This window comes from Argopecten irradians, chromosome 7 (genome assembly GCF_041381155.1).
Source record: "Argopecten irradians isolate NY chromosome 7, Ai_NY, whole genome shotgun sequence".
Taxonomy (NCBI): Eukaryota; Metazoa; Mollusca; class Bivalvia; order Pectinida; family Pectinidae; genus Argopecten; species Argopecten irradians.
Window position 1 is genome coordinate 44,830,812 of NC_091140.1, and position 17,933 is coordinate 44,848,744.

The window sequence follows — 17,933 nt, forward strand, 5'->3', positions numbered from 1 at the left end:
AAACTTTTTCATATGTGGATCTGAAGCCAAAAGATTTTGATATTCTATCTGAGGGTCACAGAATGTTGTAAAACCAGATTAGATTAGATGACAATTTGATTGTTATAATATATGTTATATATTTCGATTATATTATGTCTGTACTAAGTTGAACTACATTAATATAATGCATGCAGTTCAATAAGAGCAATATCTCTTGACTTGCTAATATAAATAAATGGAAAGTTCTATAATTATATTCACCACATTGATGTCCGCTAAGCTACCAATTACGAGTTTACTGTTGTGGACGCCATTGCTGGCAGTAACGACTGTGATCTATTTGTCTGGCAGGTGCTTGTGCTGGCGTGATTGACATCGGGGCCACTTGGATGTCTGACTTAAAAGAGGGTGTGTGTCGCGATGCCTTCTGGCTCCCTAAGGAACAGTGTTGCTGGTCTGCAAATAACTCCTTCTTTAATAACAGTGGCTGTTCACAGGTACTGAATATGTAAATAAAACGAGTCCTTCAGGAGATATTTGCTTATAACATGAAAAAAATATGTATATGTAATAAATTTCCTTATGGTATAGTAATAGAATAGGCAAAATGAAAATACATGTAATGACATCTCTTACAGTGTAGGAATTGAATAAGGCAATCTTTTGCTATAGTCTGTAAATAATAGTCTATGTTCTTATCACGAGATTTATAATTAGTTTTACAGTACCTGGACCATGATTTAACTTCTCAACACAGATACAAATTTTACTATTTCTAGTTTAATGGTGAACAGTGGTTAGGCCTTAAAATCACTACTAGTCATGGAGTAATCCATGGATTGTAATCAAATTTGGCCAGAAATATCCTTGGGGGAAGGGGAATGGGGCTCTGACCATCCTGGGGCAAGGGGGACTAAGGGCCCAAACAGGGAAATTAGAAGTAAATCTTTGTGAAAATGCTAAACCTGTATTTAGAACATTTCTTTGCATAACAAAGCAGTTGAAGGATACAGGCTTATACAGATACAGGTCCGCTAGGTATCTTGTTTTCTCTTCAGAGGTATGATATTAGGAGCTTACTAGTATGTAGAACGAATATACGTACCCGGCCTACTATACCTTTCGGCCGGGTACGAAATGGTCCCTATGTGTGCTAGTGGAGCACTGCCTCCGAAAATCACTCGGGCACACTTTTCTATACTTTTCTGTAGGTTTCCAATTATTTTATATGTATACATGCATTTATATATTAGTTTTGCCTAGAACAAACATAACAACTATTCTAAATATCTGTCATACCGCTCACAAGATGCCAAGTTCACAATTCGTAGGCTTGTCTTTCGAAAAGACCTTGATATGTATATGTAAAGAAATAACGTATTGCGGTGAAATTAATGTTTTATACGGTTTAGTTTTATAGCCTAGTAGGTCAGCGATATCAAACAAGCATGATAAAATGTATACAAATGTTGTAATAATGATTTGCATAATCATTACATTGCTCCATTAGCAGTAATAGGCACCAATTGTAGCTCTAAAGACGACACCATTTTCTGTCTAAAAGTCTTTTGAGCTACATTATTGCAGCTAACTAGTATGATATTCTGTTTCTCTTTTTCAGTGGTATTCCTGGTCTCAGTTATTGGGAGCAGGGAAGGATGTAAACAGTGGGGGGTATTACATTGTGGCGTATATTGTCTATATCCTGTGGGCCCTTCTGTTTGCCTTTCTTGCCGCGATGTTTGTTCGCATGTTTGCGCCCTACGCCTGTGGATCCGGTATCCCCGAAGTGAGTTAAAAGTTTGTCACCTCAGAAATATTGATGTAAAAATAACCAATTGTTTAGACAGTTTAGACAAATTTTGGCTGAAAATGTTCAATGAAGTATTGTTCTTTATATTCTTGACATTAATGTATTTGGTCATAAATGATGTTCAGGATGTCCAAAAATTTATGAATCATTATAATGGAGATTTCCTTTCTGCAAAACATTGATAATTATATTAAATAGATAAATTCAGATCAACTGTTGTACTAATAATAATCTACAATTTTATCTGAATCAGATTAAAACCATCTTGAGTGGTTTCATCATCCGTGGGTATCTTGGCAAGTGGACATTACTCACCAAGTCCATTGGTATGATGTTAGGTGTATCAGCGGGTCTGAGTCTCGGAAAGGAGGGACCTTTTGTCCATGTGGCTTGCTGTTGTGGCAACATATTCTCCTACTTGTTTCCAAAATATGGCAGCAACGAGGCGAAAAAAAGAGAGGTGAGATTTTTATTTAAAAGTTGGAACACATTTACTTTAAAACTCGTTTTGGCCATTTATCAGAAAAAAAACATATCGCAAAGACTTTACCACTGGTTATATTTGTGGGTCAAAAACTAGGAAAACTCAATATTTTTATGAATCAATATTTTTCAATTTGGCTTCAAGGGAATATATACCTGGTGAATCATTTCAGGGGTAAAAGCTTGGATGTCGATAACTCGTGAAATAGCAAAAACAACTGGCTATGCAGTATATTGGCAAAAAAGGGTTAAACACAAATTATTAACCTACATATATAAAATCCTATCCATTATCTATCCCTTATCTTCCTTTGAAAGAGCTATTCTTGTTAACTGTTATACGTTTGTTGTTTAGATACTGTCGGCAGCATCAGCAGCTGGAGTGAGTGTCGCTTTTGGTGCGCCTATAGGTGGAGTTCTTTTTAGTTTGGAGGAGGTGAGAAATAAGTTATCCATTTACATTATTACATAATTATGATAATTAAAAATTTTTGCAGTCTCAATATTTCTAAATTCCACATTGATGTTAAAATGTTGATGTTAAATGTGAGGCTAGAAGGATGTTAGTCTAGGCCTGATAACAGTATTTTTAACTACATCAGCACGGATTATCTCTTCAGTGATGTTTTTAACTCACTCTGCAGAATATATGCTGCTGCTTTTTTAATCCTTTGAATGATTAATTCTTCCATATGAAACTGTTCTTTTGTCAGGTGAGCTACTACTTTCCCCTGAAAACCTTGTGGCGTTCGTTTTTCTGTGCTCTAGCTGCAGCGTTTGTTCTTCGTTCCATCAATCCGTTCGGAAATGACCACCTGGTCATGTTTTATGTGGAGTATAATGAACCATGGTATCTGCAGGAGCTGATACCCTTCATCTTCCTAGGGGCAGTTGGGGTAGGTAACTCTGTGTGGTTAAGGACAAGAGTTGTTTTCCTTTATCTTCCTGGGGGCAGTAGGGGTAGGTAAGTTGGGGGTAGGTAACTCTGTGTGGTTAAGGACAAGAGTTGTTTTCCTTTATCTTTCTGGGGGCAGTAGGGGTAGGTATCTCTGTGTGCTTAAGGACAAGAGTTGTTTTCCTTTATCTTCCTGGGGGGCAGTAGGGATAGGTACCTCTGTGTGGTTAAGGACAAGAGTTGTTTTCCTTTATCTTCCTGGGGGGCAGTAGGGGTAGGTACCTCTGTGTGGTTAAGGACAAGAGTTGTTTCCCTTTATCTTCCTGGGGGGCAGTAGGGGTAGGTAACTCTGTGTGCTTAAGGACAAGAGTTGTTTCCCTTCATCTTCCTAGGGGCAGTAGGGGTAGGTAACTCTGTGTGGTTAAGGACAAGAGTTGTTTCCCTTTATCTTCCTGGGGGCAGTAGGGGTAGGTAACTCTGTGTGGTTAAGGACAAGAGTTGTTTCCCTTTATCTTCCTGGGGGCAGTAGGGGTAGGTACCTCTATGTGGTTAGGTAACTCTGTGTGGTTAAGGACAAGAGTTGTTTCCCTTTATCTTCCTGGGGGGCAGTAGGGGTAGGTAACTCTGTGTGGTTAAGGACAAGAGTTGTTTCCCTTCATCTTCCGGGGCAGTAGGGGTAGGTAACTCTCTGTGTGGTTAAGGACAAGAGTTGTTTCCCTTATCTTCCTGGGGGCAGTAGGGGTAGGTACCTCTGTGTGGTTAAGGACAAGAGTTGTTTCCCTTTATCTTCCTGGGGGCAGTAGGGGTAGGTAACTCTGTGTGGTTAAGGACAAGAGTTGTTTCCCTTTATCTTCCTGGGGGCAGTAGGGGTAGGTAACTCTGTGTGCTTAAGGACAAGAGTTGTTTTCCCTTCATCTTCCTCGGGGCAGTAGGGGTAGGTAACTCTGTGTGGTTAAGGACAAGAGTTGTTTCCCTTTATCTTCCTGGGGGCAGTAGGGGTAGGTAACTCTGTGTGGTTAAGGACAAGAGTTGTTTCCCTTTATCTTTCTGGGGGCAGTAGGGGTAGGTATCTCTGTGTGTTAAGGACAAGAGTTGTTTCCCTTCATCTTCCTAGGGCATAGGGTAGGTAACTCTGTGTGTTAAGGACAAGAGTTGTTTCCTTTATCTTTCTGGGGCAGTAGGGGTAGGTATCTCTGTGTGCTTAAGGACAAGAGTTGTTTCCCTTCATCTTCCTGGGGGCAGTAGGGGTAGGTAACTCTGTGTGGTTAAGGACAAGAGTTGTTTTCCTTTATCTTTCTGGGGGCAGTAGGGGTAGGTATCTCTGTGTGGTTAAGGACAAGAGTTGTTTCCCTTTATCTTCCTGGGGGCAGTAGGGGTAGGTAACTCTGTGTGGTTAAGGACAAGAGTTGTTTCCCTTTATCTTCCTGGGGGCAGTAGGGGTAGGTAACTCTGTGTGGTTAAGGACAAGAGTTGTTTTCAGTAGGGGTAGGTATCTCTGTGTGGTTAACGACAAGAGTTGTTTCCCTTTATCTTTCTGGGGGCAGTAGGATTAAGTAAGTCTGTGCTAAACAGATCATGAGTTGTTCTGGGACAGCATAGGGATGGGTAACCTAATATTATACAGGGAATGAGTTTCGTTTTCCCGGAGACAGAAGGAGTATGTTATATAGCTAGTTGACATTGATGATAAGGGCAAATTCAGTGATAAATAAAGCTCATATGCCTCACTCACTGTGTCATATTTGAAGCATAGCTATTTGCTTTCTCTTTCAGGGTGTATTTGGGAGCTTTTTCATTAAGTTGAATATAAAATGGTGTAAATTTAGAAAGTCATCAATATTAGGAAAATATCCCATTGTTGAGGTAAGTGTTATATCAACAATACTGAAAAATGTTCCGAAAAGTGTAACACTATTAAATTAAATCATGGTCATTCAAATGCTTGAAAAGCTTGAGGGACTGTTATAATTCATGTGTCCGCATAAAAATATCATGACTTGTTTCCCTTACCATGAAACTACATTCTTAAACTCAGATAATGTTGTGCCTGCCTATGCTGTATAATAGCAGAATCACATTAATGCATTTGAAACATATATGTTATATTTGTACTTCAATCTCAGGAAAGAAAACCTTTGTGTCTTCTTCAATCTAACTTTTTTTCTGCAGGTTCTTGGGGTTGCTTTTATCACAGCTTTACTCAGTTATCCAAATGAGTATACTAGGTAAGTAAAGTTATATCCTACTCTTATTACAGTTATCTCCCCTTTCCTCAAGCTGATTTTACAGTTATCTCCCCTACTTAGATTAAAGTGATCTTATCTACCTATATTTAGCTCACCTGGCCCAAAGGGCCGGTGAGCTTATGTCATGGCGCGGCGTCCGTCGTCCGTCCGTCCGTCCGTCCGTCCGTCAACATTTCCTTTAAATCGCTACTAGTCATAGAGTTCTGCATGGATTGTAACCAAATTTGGCCACAAGCATCCTTGGGGGAGGCTGAACAGAACTTGTATAAATTTTGGCTCTGACCCCCCCGGGGGCAGGAGGGGTGGGGCCCAATAGGGGAAATAGAGGTAAATCCTATAAATCGCTACTTGTCCTAGAGTTCTGCATGGATTGTAACAAAATTAGCCACAAACATCCTTGGGGAAAGGGAACAGAACTTGTATACATTTTGGCTCTGATCCCCCAGGGGCAAGAGGGCGGGGCCCAATAGGGGAAATAGAGATAAATCCTTTAAATTGCTACTTGTCCTAGAGTTCTGAATGGATTGTAACCAAATTTGTCCACAAACATCCTTGGGGGAAGGGGAACAGAACTTGTATAAATTTTGGCTCTGGCCCCCTCGGGGGGTGGAGGGGTGGGGCCCAATAGGGGAAATAGAGGTAAATCCTCTAAATAGCTACTAGTCATAGAGTTCTGTATGGAATGTAACCAAATTTGGCCAGAAATATCCTTGGGAGAATAAGAACTGAGTTTGTATAAATTTTGGCTCTGGCCCCTTGGGGGCAGAACGGGTGGGGCCCAATAGAGGAAATGGAGGTAAATCCTATAAATCGCTACTTGTCCTAGAGTTTTGCTTGGATTGTGACCACATTTGGCCATAAACATCCTTGGGGGAAGGGGAACAGAACTTGTATAAATTTTGGCTCTGACCTTCTGGGGGCAGGAGGGGTGGGGCCCAATAGGGGATTTAGAGGTTGATATTAAAATTCCTTCAGAAAAGAAACAATGAACCTGTATTCAAAACATTACTTGGCATTTCAAACCAGGTGAGCGATACAGGCCCTCTGGGCCTCTTGTTACAGTTTGCACTGACATGGACTTAACAATCATGCTTTCTAGTATTATCATTATCAGTGTATTCGCTGGGGTTACATAATTTACTCATGCTCCATTATCAATATACCCTCATAACCTCAACAAAATAATTATCTATTCCTTGAATATATTGGTTATCTCCCTTAATTGTATTACACAATTATTTCTCCTGGTTATGTATCTCCCTTGCCGATATTACAATTAAACTCCCTGTTATCTCTGTAATTGTTATATTATCTCCCCTATTGTTAGTATAGTTATCTCCCCTACCTCTCTATTGATAGTTCCCCTACTAATGTTACAATTATATTAAATTCAGTATCTTGTTACTCTGTTGTGATATTCTTATATAATTCCCTCTATACTTTGTATGTAAAGTTGCTCCTAACCTCGCCACCATGATGTATATATTTGTCATTTTGAGGTATTCTAATTACTCATATAAAGTATTTATTAAGTTATGAAAACTTAAGAATGTAAAGTTTTTTAAAAATTGATAAATTCCTCAGCTTCATTGCAATTTTTACATTCCCATATTTGTTTCTTTAGAAAAAACACTAGTGAGCTGATCCGGCAGTTGTTCAGCCGGTGTGGTCCGGAGGACAACACAGAGTTATGGTAAGTAAGGGAAAGAGCTATATAGGACACATTTCAAAGGATAAACAAATACTAAACTGTAAACTGAAAAAAAGGTAGCGATAAAAAATATTGTTTTGTATATTAGTGTTGTGTTCTCTTAAAATTTACTCCACAGTTCATTTTAGATTCAACAGCTAGATTGGAACTTTGGAAAAATCTTTTTATTTTATTATTCATTCTACATTCAAGTTATAAATTTCAATCTGAACTTAACACTTTTTTAACAGTGATTACAGAAGAAATTACTCGTCACTGAATGCTGCTTCCCCGACATTTTACTCGTCGAGTACGGAGGCTGGAGACGGAGTTTACAAGGCTTTATGGATGTTATCAATAGCACTTATATTCAAGGGAATCATCACCATCTTTACTTTTGGTATCAAGGTCAGTAAAGTGATTTACATTCGGGATCAAGGTCAGTAGAGTGATTTACATTCGGGATCAAGGTCAGTAGAGTGATTTACATTCGGGATCAAGGTCAGTAGAGTGATTTACATTCGGGATCAAGGTCAGTAGAGTGATTTACATTCGGGATCAAGGTCAGTAGAGTGATTTACATTCGGGATCAAGGTCAGTAGAGTGATTTACATTCGGGATCAAGGTCAGTAAAGTGATTTACATTCGGGATCAAGGTCAGTAAAGTGATTTACATTCGGGATCAAGGTCAATTGAGTGATTTACATTCGGGATCAAGGTCAGTAGAGTGATTTACATTCGGGATCAAGGTCAGTAGAGTGATTTACATTTGGGATCAAGGTCAGTAGAGTGATTTACATTCGGGATCAAGGTCAGTAAAGTGATTTACATTCGGGATCAAGGTCAGTAAAGTGCTAGAATATTAATGAAAGGGGCTGTGGTAGTGTAAAACAAAACAAACTTTGAACACATTTGTGCAATTTCATAACAAAATTAGTTTTACCATGAGTTCATTAAGATCAGGAGTTACTATTCCTGTTGTCTTTTTCTGAATAACAAGTTTAATAACATAATATAATTTTAGGCAAAGCCTATCTGAGAGCTCAGCAGCTAATCCATTCTTTCGTTTGTTGTTTTTTTAACTGTGTTACTAAATAGAAATATGCCAGGTAAAAATGGGATTTCCAACAGCGAAAGAGTAATCTCCCCTGACCCATCAGTCTTGTGTTTTGTTTTATTGCTTATTGTGTGCGCTGACTAACTGTACTGCAAGAAACCATTTATATAATTATTAATTATTAGAATCATAGCTTTGCTGAATTATTGGCATTGAGTTTATAAAAAGAAAAATAATATTGAACACAGGATAAATACATGACTGCGGCGACAAAATATTACAATTTAATAACAATTTATTTGTTAGATTCAGACAAGAATGAATTGGGAGGTTTAAATATCTTTCACTAATGTTATCATTTTGAAGTTTTCCAAGTACAACTTGTCTGTAATCACGCGAGAGTGTGACTTTGGATAGTGTCTTGCGCAATGCTGAATCTTGTTTTGACATCCGGTTTCCGGTTTACGAGAAAGCTTTCCAACTCTTCATATATTGGATGATTTACATAGAATAACGTTACCGAGACACCTCTATCACAAGAGTTCCCTGCGCTCTCTATTATGGGGCAGAGATAGCAAGTTGCATGATTAAATATTCCAATGAGTACAGAAACAAGATAGGATTTAATAGTCTAAATTTTAGTGTAGACCACAGTTTTCATTACATCTTCCAAAATTTGAACCCTGTTAAAGAGAACAACAATTCTGCACCAATGATACTCGTTATGAAAATAGTTCAAAATTATATTTTGTTAACTGTAGATACCGGCTGGTTTGTTCATTCCAAGTATGGCAGTCGGAGCTATCGTAGGCCGAATTGTTGGAATCGGAGTGGAGCAGCTGGTTGTGTGAGTTATCTACCCTATGTTTACCTATTTATCTTGGACTTATCTTCTTAACTCTTCACCCCTGAAATTTCATAATGGACTGGTCTAGTCTTTGATTTAGAAGAGTCTAAATGTGTCATCAGGGGTGAATGAGTTGCTAATTGTTAGATTAATGGTCAAAATATTTACATCAGTTGTAGGAATATTTCAAATATCTTACAATGCAGGTTTGCTTAAGCTTATTGACTTCTATGAAAAGTATCTTTTTGAATAACTAACAGGTTATGATAATTAAATCAGTCATATTATGTTTAAATTTATGTGAGGTGAAAATTTAAGCTAATAACATGTATAGTGATAATGACTCCATTGTGTAATGTTTACATTTCCAAAATGCAAAATTCCATGTCTACAGAGGGAATATATTATAATAATTAAAGTATCTGTAATGATGATGTTTTCTTTTTCAGACGGTATCACTCCAATCCATTTTTCCATAACATGTGTGTGTCTGACAATTTTTCTGTACGATAACCCCGGGGCTGTATGCCATGGTCGGGGCAGCAGCTGTTCTTGGTGGCGTTACAAGAATGACTGGTACGTACTGTTAGCTTAGTTAATAAACATAGCACAAAATTAGAATTGTGCTAATTATGGTACTATTTTTATGTGAAATAAGTTACATTAATTTTAAGATTTTTCTGGTGATACAAGATCGACTGACCTGTTTTGTGTGTTTCAGTATCGCTAGTGGTGATTATGTTTGAGCTGACTGGAGGCCTACAGTATATTGTACCACTGATGGCCGCCGTCCTCACCAGCAAGTGGGTAGGAGACTCCTTAGGCAGGGAAGGAATGTATCCTTAAAGTTAATTATTTAACAAATTCATCTCTAAATAATTTGTTTTTTCCCTTACATGAGATTAGAGTTGGGTTTAATACATCTACATAGTGAATATGGCTATAAGGAAAAGGACAGTGAAAATGCCTTACAGGTCTTCAATCTTTTGTTACTGGTTTAATTTTGTAATTTTTACTTACTGTTAACATGGTGATTTACATGAGGAGGGATACCAGCACCAAAACATTCCCTTGTACATGTTTTATAGCTCCACACCTTCAGATTGTGCTTGTGTGGCTGTTAAGCAACCTACTTTAAATCAATTGTTTTTCTCTTGAGCAGCATCATAATGACCATTGATTGGAAGTAAAGTACAGACACCCATACTTTCTGTTATTGATTCATGATGAATGTTATAATTCATATGTATTTATATATATATACCTGAGTTTCTTACTTCTATCCATGTATTTTGTCTGAGCTGCTTTTCCTTAGCTACATACAGTTACGATGCCCATATACATCTAAATGGTTACCCGTACCTAGATAGCAAAGAGGAGTTCACCCACACGACGATCGCCGCAGACGTAATGAGACCTCGGTATGTGCCCTCTTTTTCTACGTCACTCTGTTATTCAGTATCTTGGTATCTAGCACATGTTGGTCTCTTACACATTTATCTGTAGATTCCAATCCTTTTGTTATATGTTCTTGTTAGAAGATACATGTGTTAATAGTTATTTCGTGAATTTGTGAAAAATGACATAATTTCCTCTCAAATTTATGATGTTATTCGTACAAGTATGTTGCTAACTTTTATGAGTAATGTCCCAAATTTGTTAAAGGAGAGAAAAAAGTTTTTCAACTAAACTAAAATTACATGATCAAAAAATAACTAATTGTTTACAAGGGGAGATAACTCTCCAAAAAAATCGAAAGAGTTCTGGTTGTAGCAGATCTGTTTAATAATTTCCATTTCCATCTCTCATTGACTGGAGCTATTAAAGCTATTAAGAATGCATAGGAAAAAATCTGAAATACTTAAAACATTTTAGGATGAAGATTTGTTAGATCAATTTGGAAGCAATTCATGTTAAATTTACTTTCTATTAATAAGTTTACGGTTTGACAATTTTTGAAATTCTGTTGTATTGAATTTCTAAATTTTTTATTGACCAGAATATTAAGTAAATATCAGAAGGACTAGATGATAGGCATGCCCTATCTTAGTCCTCTCCTACAGGTGGTACACACACACAAATCAAACATAATACATATGTGTTAAATAGGTTGATGTATAGATAAGGGGAGACAACTCCCTTGATGATAAAAGATTGTTTCATCATTCTTGTTACAATAACTCTTTATCATATTTTATTTTCAATTTACATATTTTGTAATAAATATTTCCCAATATTAATAATGACATCACTTCTTAAATAAATCAATTTACTTAGTGTATCAGTCTATTTAAATGATATTGCCTCCTTCATCCGATAGATACAGGCTATGAAGTTGATATAAACCTTATATCAGATTGTATTGTCTCTCTAGAGCCCAGACATCCCTGGGAGACTCTGGGTAGGTTGTTCATGGTTCATTATTGTTTGGAGTTAACATTGTGTCCAGTTTGAGGTTTTACTGATTGCAGTTGTTTTATTATGATATTAATGACTTGTTTTTGCCTGGCACAGTTATTGAGATTCCAACTTCTGTTGAGATATGATTTGACATTGTATTTATAATATTTATAATGCATTTAACAATCACTTAAACATGCACTAAAACCTAAGATTACTGTGACCTTCATCTGGCTATCTTGTTATTTTTTATCTATCAATCAATCAATCAATTTTTATGAACCAAAAGCCTTTAGGCTTATATATACAAAACATGTATACAATGCACAATTTTGTAAATATACTTACTGCGGTAGTTTAGACAGTGGAGAAAGACTCCCCGTATACAATAAAACATCAACTTAAAATTTCAACTTTGACATAAAACAATTGGTTCTTAATTGTCTAAACATAAGGCATATGATGTTCATTACTTTTTCTCAATTATGTTATTTCTCACAAAATATCACAAAACCAATGTTGTTACAGCTAAAACCTGCTCAGTAGAGCAGATTACACTTTAGATCAAAACAAATTTATAGTTATCACCCCTCAATAAAAGAATGATAACATTCTGTGATAAAATCCCCTTAAGTAGATAAATGATAACATTCTGTAATAAAAAAAAACTAAAGCATATTCCACATTTGCTAGCTACCATGATATTATATGGAAACTATACAAAGGTGTTTTAATTAGAATAATAGCCTATTTTAAAAGTACAAATATTTCATTTTTTATGTCTATACAAAACAATGTTAGTATATATAAAGTGTTTTTTTTATTTGATAAATATTTGCAATAAAATTAAATAAGACATAAATTAAATAAAAAAATAAAACATCAACATTGTTTTATTTCCATAAAAATCTTCACAATCTTACATCAATTGACAATGTTAAGCTTGTGAATGAAAGAAGGAATGTCACTTGGTACAAGTTTTCTATACCGGTAATGTAGTCTCATTTTTCTGACAAATGTTTTCATGAACCTCTTATTTCTTTTTCAATAAAGATACTGGCGATATGGGATAGGAGTGTAAGTTTCACTATATCAATAATGTGATGCGCTACTCTATAAAATTATCGTTAGTGTTTTTATTTTCCGTGATGCACATTGACTTGTTGGCTGATTTTGTTCCCATGAATGGAAATGTTGTTTGCCACATTGTTTGTCTAGTTTGAGTTCTATTTTTCACAAATTGGAAAATGTTACAAACAATAGCTGTTGTAAAAATTCCACTAAATTTCAGTTTATCTATGTTGTTTTTCTTAAATCACAAAACGTTATAATCAATAATTGTTCAGGTGTTGTAAAAACCTCACTCAATTTCAGTTTTTGATAGGGTGTTTTTAACAGTAAAATATCAAAATATTTATAAAAAATATATATGGTTGTGTTTGTTCGATTCATTCCATCTGCCAGTTGTATAAATTACAATGTCCACCATTGTTATATCAACCTAAAGTTACAAATCTTTCTCTTGAAGACGATTATATTAAGTCAGTGAGTCTGATTTGGAATTCAGTTCAGAATGTAATTACAGTATAGATACATGAATTTAGTATTGCTTCTGTGTTTTAATTATCAGTTTCTATTTTACTTGATTTAGTCCAATTTTCAGTTAAGCTATTACAACATCAGTAGAAGTAGAGAAATACATCAGTTTTTGTGTTGCTTTAGTCGTCAAAAATGCTATTGTTGTGACCTGATTTTAAAGTATCAATGTATAAATACAGAACACATATAATCTATCAAAATTCTAGGATCATCTAGCTTTTGAACTATAAATAGATAACCATATTCTATCAATAACTAGCAAGTGAATTATAAATAACTGTGTTTATAAATAGCTCTTAATCTATTAATACCTTGCTATAAATAGTTTTGATATACATAATGTACATGTTTAGTTGTTGATCCATTTTAGCAAGCTAGCTATTGATCTCTAAATAATCAGCTAATAACTTATTAATTAATATTTTATGACCTAAAATAGCTGTTGCTTTATCAGTATGTAACGATATTGATTCCTGATGAGTTTGGCTGTTCATAGGATAAAAAAAGCAAAGAACTGATTTTTTTCTTAATTTTCGATTCATATTTTCTTCACATTGTCCAAGTTTCAATTTCAGCCAAGACATAATTTGTTATCATTACATTCATTGAAATGCTCTATATACATACCCACTCCTGTGACATTATCCTAATAAATTGATACATGTTTACATGTAAAGGGACCAGCGTCCCCGGTATACCAGATCTCAACGGAGTGACTCGGAAACTCGACTTGTCAGTGATCCACTACAAGCTACTAGCAGGTATCGGCAGCCTGCCACGCCTACTCTGCCACATCCATTTATTTATACATGCCTGTGCAGCTTTGTATACCATGCAGTTTTGTTTTTTACGGATTTAAGTCTGCAAATATAACAGATACATACAAAAAAAAAGAAAAAATTATATTATTAATTCAAATTAATTTTGTAAAATATAAAAGATACATTAAAAAGATAAATGGAATATTTAATTATATATATTATTACAGTCAAACCTTTCATTAGCGACTGCCTAAAGGACCAAGAAATATTGTCTTTATAGCTAAGTGGTCTTTATACACGGGTCAAAATATGTTAAAATTGACCATTATGCAGATGGTCTCTATACAGAGGTGGTCACTAAGGCAGGATTGACTATCATATTATGTAATGATATTACTTTCTATTGCTTGCTTTAATTGCCTTTCAAAACATTGACACGGATATACTACTGAAAAAGCCTAGAAATTATAAAAGGGAGGGATGTACAGTATTAAAGTTTTACCTATTCAGCTTTTACCATTTTACATTACAGTACTGTTTTGTTCTAGATTCACTTATAAAATTTTGCTACTAAGAATGCATTGTAGTACAAATGTCGGTTTTAAAATTTGAATTTAGGTACATTATATGATTTTAAATTAATATTAACTCAATCACCCCTGAAATTTCATGATGGACTGGTCTAGTCTTTGATTTAGAAGAGTCTAAATGTATCTTCAGGGCTGAATGAGTTAAACATATCATACAGAAAGTAAATCATGCAAGGTATACATAAGGCTACCAGTTCCCACTAACATCTAACAAAATACCATCCCGCAAGAAGTACTTAATACTAATTTAAAGAATTCAGTTTTCATATTAATACTGTTGATGAACCCTCATTTGTCTCATAGGGGAAGGGTGCATTTATTTTACAGACATTTCTTTTTCGTTAAGATTTTACTAAAACATCTTTGTAATTTCTGAATTCAGATTTCTTAAAGTGTTCTAGTTAGTGTTTTTATTAATTGCGTATCAATTAGGTCTTGAAACATATAATCAGAATATAGGAATTAAAGAAAATAAGACAAGAGATTATTGAGTCATGAGTGGAAATTACATAGATTTATGTAGTGCCCAAAGCATGTTCCATTAGCATGATAAGTCTTGATATTAAAATATGAAAATTATCAAACATACTGAGTAAGCAGCATGCAGTTTCTGTTATATTTTCAAAACTGTAACCTTTATAGATACTTTGACATATCATCTGTCTCTGGTCAAGGTTATTATCAAGGTCAAAATGCAAGCGATACATACTGATTTTCTTTTTTTTTTATATAAAATTTGTTTATTAATTATCTAAGTTTAACTTGCATGCCAAACGGTTTTACCATATATTTAACTGCAATTCAAGCATCATTCAAACTAAATTTGAGGCCATAAAAACCTAGTACCAGTTTACTGTTCATCTGTTGGGGGTCAGGGTTATGTTTGAAAAATTTTCATTTTACAAGAAATGAAATCATCATTTATTTGAAAGCACACTTTTTGAAACATGAAGCATTTTATAAGTGATATCGTATAAGTAAATCTGAATGCAGTTCAGGAGGGAAAACACAGACCAATACAGTTGATCAATTCCTATTGATGTCCATCAATGGACCAAATTATCCTCAATATATCAACAAACTGTCACACACAGAGCCTTCAGTTTTGCTATGACATAATCCAGGAGTGCATAAACTACAGAGATACTGTAAAACCATGTTATTTTTGTGAGATACAAATTTTTGAATAATTCAACGCACTACCTTGAACATAGAGTCAAATTCTTCATGAAAACAAATGTATGAATGGAGAATTACCAGTTTTAGTAAGAGCCAGCAATGACTGCGAAATATATCCACAAATTTATTGAAGACACAAAATTTATATGAAAAAATTAATATGGCTGATTTCCGTTAGTAACCCCTGCACATGAAGGAACATATATGAGATTCAATAGAAAGCCTGTTTAGTAAATTAATGCCATTGGAGATTTATTGATTTTTACACGAGTGAAAAAAAACTAGCAAACTTTTTTTCTCTCGAGTGTAATTATCTCGAAAAAAAGGAACAACAGTAGTAGAAGCTAGGATATACTTGTTTGTAGACTGAGACAAATTTATTGGTGCTTTTGCTCAATCACTGTCGACTGTTGAATGTTGCTTTAACATTTTTTGTTTTTGATTTATTCAGTTCAACATAACAGCAACCTGTTTACTTGTCAATGTTTTGTTTCCACAAGCATGTCAGTCTGCAGCCAATTTGTATATCAGTAAATAATCTGTTATTTATTTCAGTGGAATAACTATTACAATGAATATGAAATACAAATGTACTTATATATTTTTACTTACCATATCCAACCCAATAAGTGCCCAGAGTGGTTAAATTAAAAAGTAAAGGGGTGCTTAATAGGACATTACTTAGACTAATCTTTCACAAAATTATTACTCGTAGGAAGCCATTAATCATTGCCAAAAACGAAATCAAATAGACAAACATGCAAGGTTTTCATACTTTCTACTTGTATTTAAGTCATTGTAAGTGAAATAATGAGGCTTCAAAAAGGGGGGAGAGTACTTATTGGGTCAAATATGGTACTTTCATTTCATACTCCATGGTGAGATTGTAAATAAGAAATTTTAAAAGATTTTTTTCTAAATTTTAAAAATACCTTGTTATATAAAAGAAAATTTTGGAGAAAAATTCAAGTTTTAAATAATGATTTGAAGGACACTTAGGACAGCAATTAATATTAATATAAACTATTTTACAATTATAATATGATAACGATATTCTTATTATACAGTATGTGTATCTTTATTACCTGTGGTTTACTTCTCTTTGACCCAGTAATGTTATCGTGTTATTGTAGACCTTGTTTTGTGTTGTAGGCGGAACGACCCTCCTCTCTGTGTTATTACACAAGATTCAATGACACTAGAAGAGCTAGGTTTGTATAACCCTGTTGATATACTGTAAATGTACTTATAATAGGGCAGTTAGATTTTAGCGCAATTTAGAAAAACTGTAAATTATGATTTATTAGTGCGGATATAAATTAGTGAAATTCAGTTGTTCATACTGGAAATACCCTTTAACAAAATTTTGTGTTGTATATAAACAGCGCTAAAATAAATCTACCACTAAAATAAGTATATTAACAGTATATCAAAAGTTTGATGACAGTATATACTCTGCTGGGATTTTTACAAGCATATTAAATACTTTTAGGTAACAATTTGGAAATATCTTGCATTCCGTCATTATTTAGAATTTTGCAAAATGAATAGCAAAATAATCATCCTGGTGTGTAAAAAAACCCAATTAAACTCATTTACCCCTGAAGACACATTAGGCTCTTCTAAATCAAAGACTAGACCAGCCCATTATGGAATTTCAGGGGTGAATAATGTAAGTCAGCATTTTATTCAGATTGTACACATACATAGATGTGTTATGACTATATATTATGCAGTTCAGTGACAGTCTTTATTATTATAATTGTAAAATTTAAAAATGAAATTCTGAAATGTACAACTTAGTATGAAAATAACATTTCTAATATATTTGTTAAATCTTTTAACAGAATCTACACTGAAATCTTCTGACCACAATGGATTCCCTGTGGTGGTGTCTCGAGAATCTCAGTATCTTGTTGGGTTTGTCCTCCGCAGGGATGTCAATCTGGCTATAGGTTTGTGATCTTTGTTATCTGTGATCCCATTGTGGAAATTATTAAAGATGCTCCACCGCTGACAGATGGTATTTTTTCACAGTCAAAAACAGGAGCAGACGATTCAGTATTTATCTTCAGTTACAAAAGTTAAATACTTTTCACCATCACCACCATTGACAAGTTTGAGCTTCTAATTTTACTTCAAAGGGACAATTCAGTCTAAGAGAAAATTAAAATTTGTACATATATCGTGAAAAATCCAGTTCTAATGGAAATTAGATCAGTCAGTTTTACTGTAATATGCCTGAAAAGCCCATGGTTGTGACATGTGTGTAGATGTTCAAACTCGCTCGCTGTCCGCCATTACACATTGTGGTTGAACTTCTTGTATGCCGAACCCTGTTCCTTGCTCGTAGAGTAATGCAACTTTTGTCTAGAACTGCTCAAATCGCTC

The 17,933-nt window shown here is 34.8% G+C and overlaps 1 protein-coding gene across 1 annotated transcript in view; it reads left to right on the plus strand.

The window, feature by feature from the left end:
* Positions 1 to 17,933, plus strand: part of LOC138328585 (H(+)/Cl(-) exchange transporter 4-like) — a 68,626-nt gene that overhangs the window by 35,309 nt on the left and 15,384 nt on the right. The window contains 18 exon segments of the mRNA XM_069275461.1: positions 334 to 479; positions 1,604 to 1,771; positions 2,049 to 2,255; positions 2,634 to 2,714; positions 2,992 to 3,174; positions 4,947 to 5,036; positions 5,343 to 5,398; positions 7,044 to 7,112; positions 7,361 to 7,517; positions 8,928 to 9,013; positions 9,463 to 9,511; positions 9,514 to 9,589; positions 9,735 to 9,849; positions 10,339 to 10,434; positions 12,467 to 12,490; positions 13,690 to 13,773; positions 16,695 to 16,753; positions 17,390 to 17,497. Of these exon segments, the coding sequence (XP_069131562.1) occupies positions 334 to 479; positions 1,604 to 1,771; positions 2,049 to 2,255; positions 2,634 to 2,714; positions 2,992 to 3,174; positions 4,947 to 5,036; positions 5,343 to 5,398; positions 7,044 to 7,112; positions 7,361 to 7,517; positions 8,928 to 9,013; positions 9,463 to 9,511; positions 9,514 to 9,589; positions 9,735 to 9,849; positions 10,339 to 10,434; positions 12,467 to 12,490; positions 13,690 to 13,773; positions 16,695 to 16,753; positions 17,390 to 17,497 (1,854 nt within the window).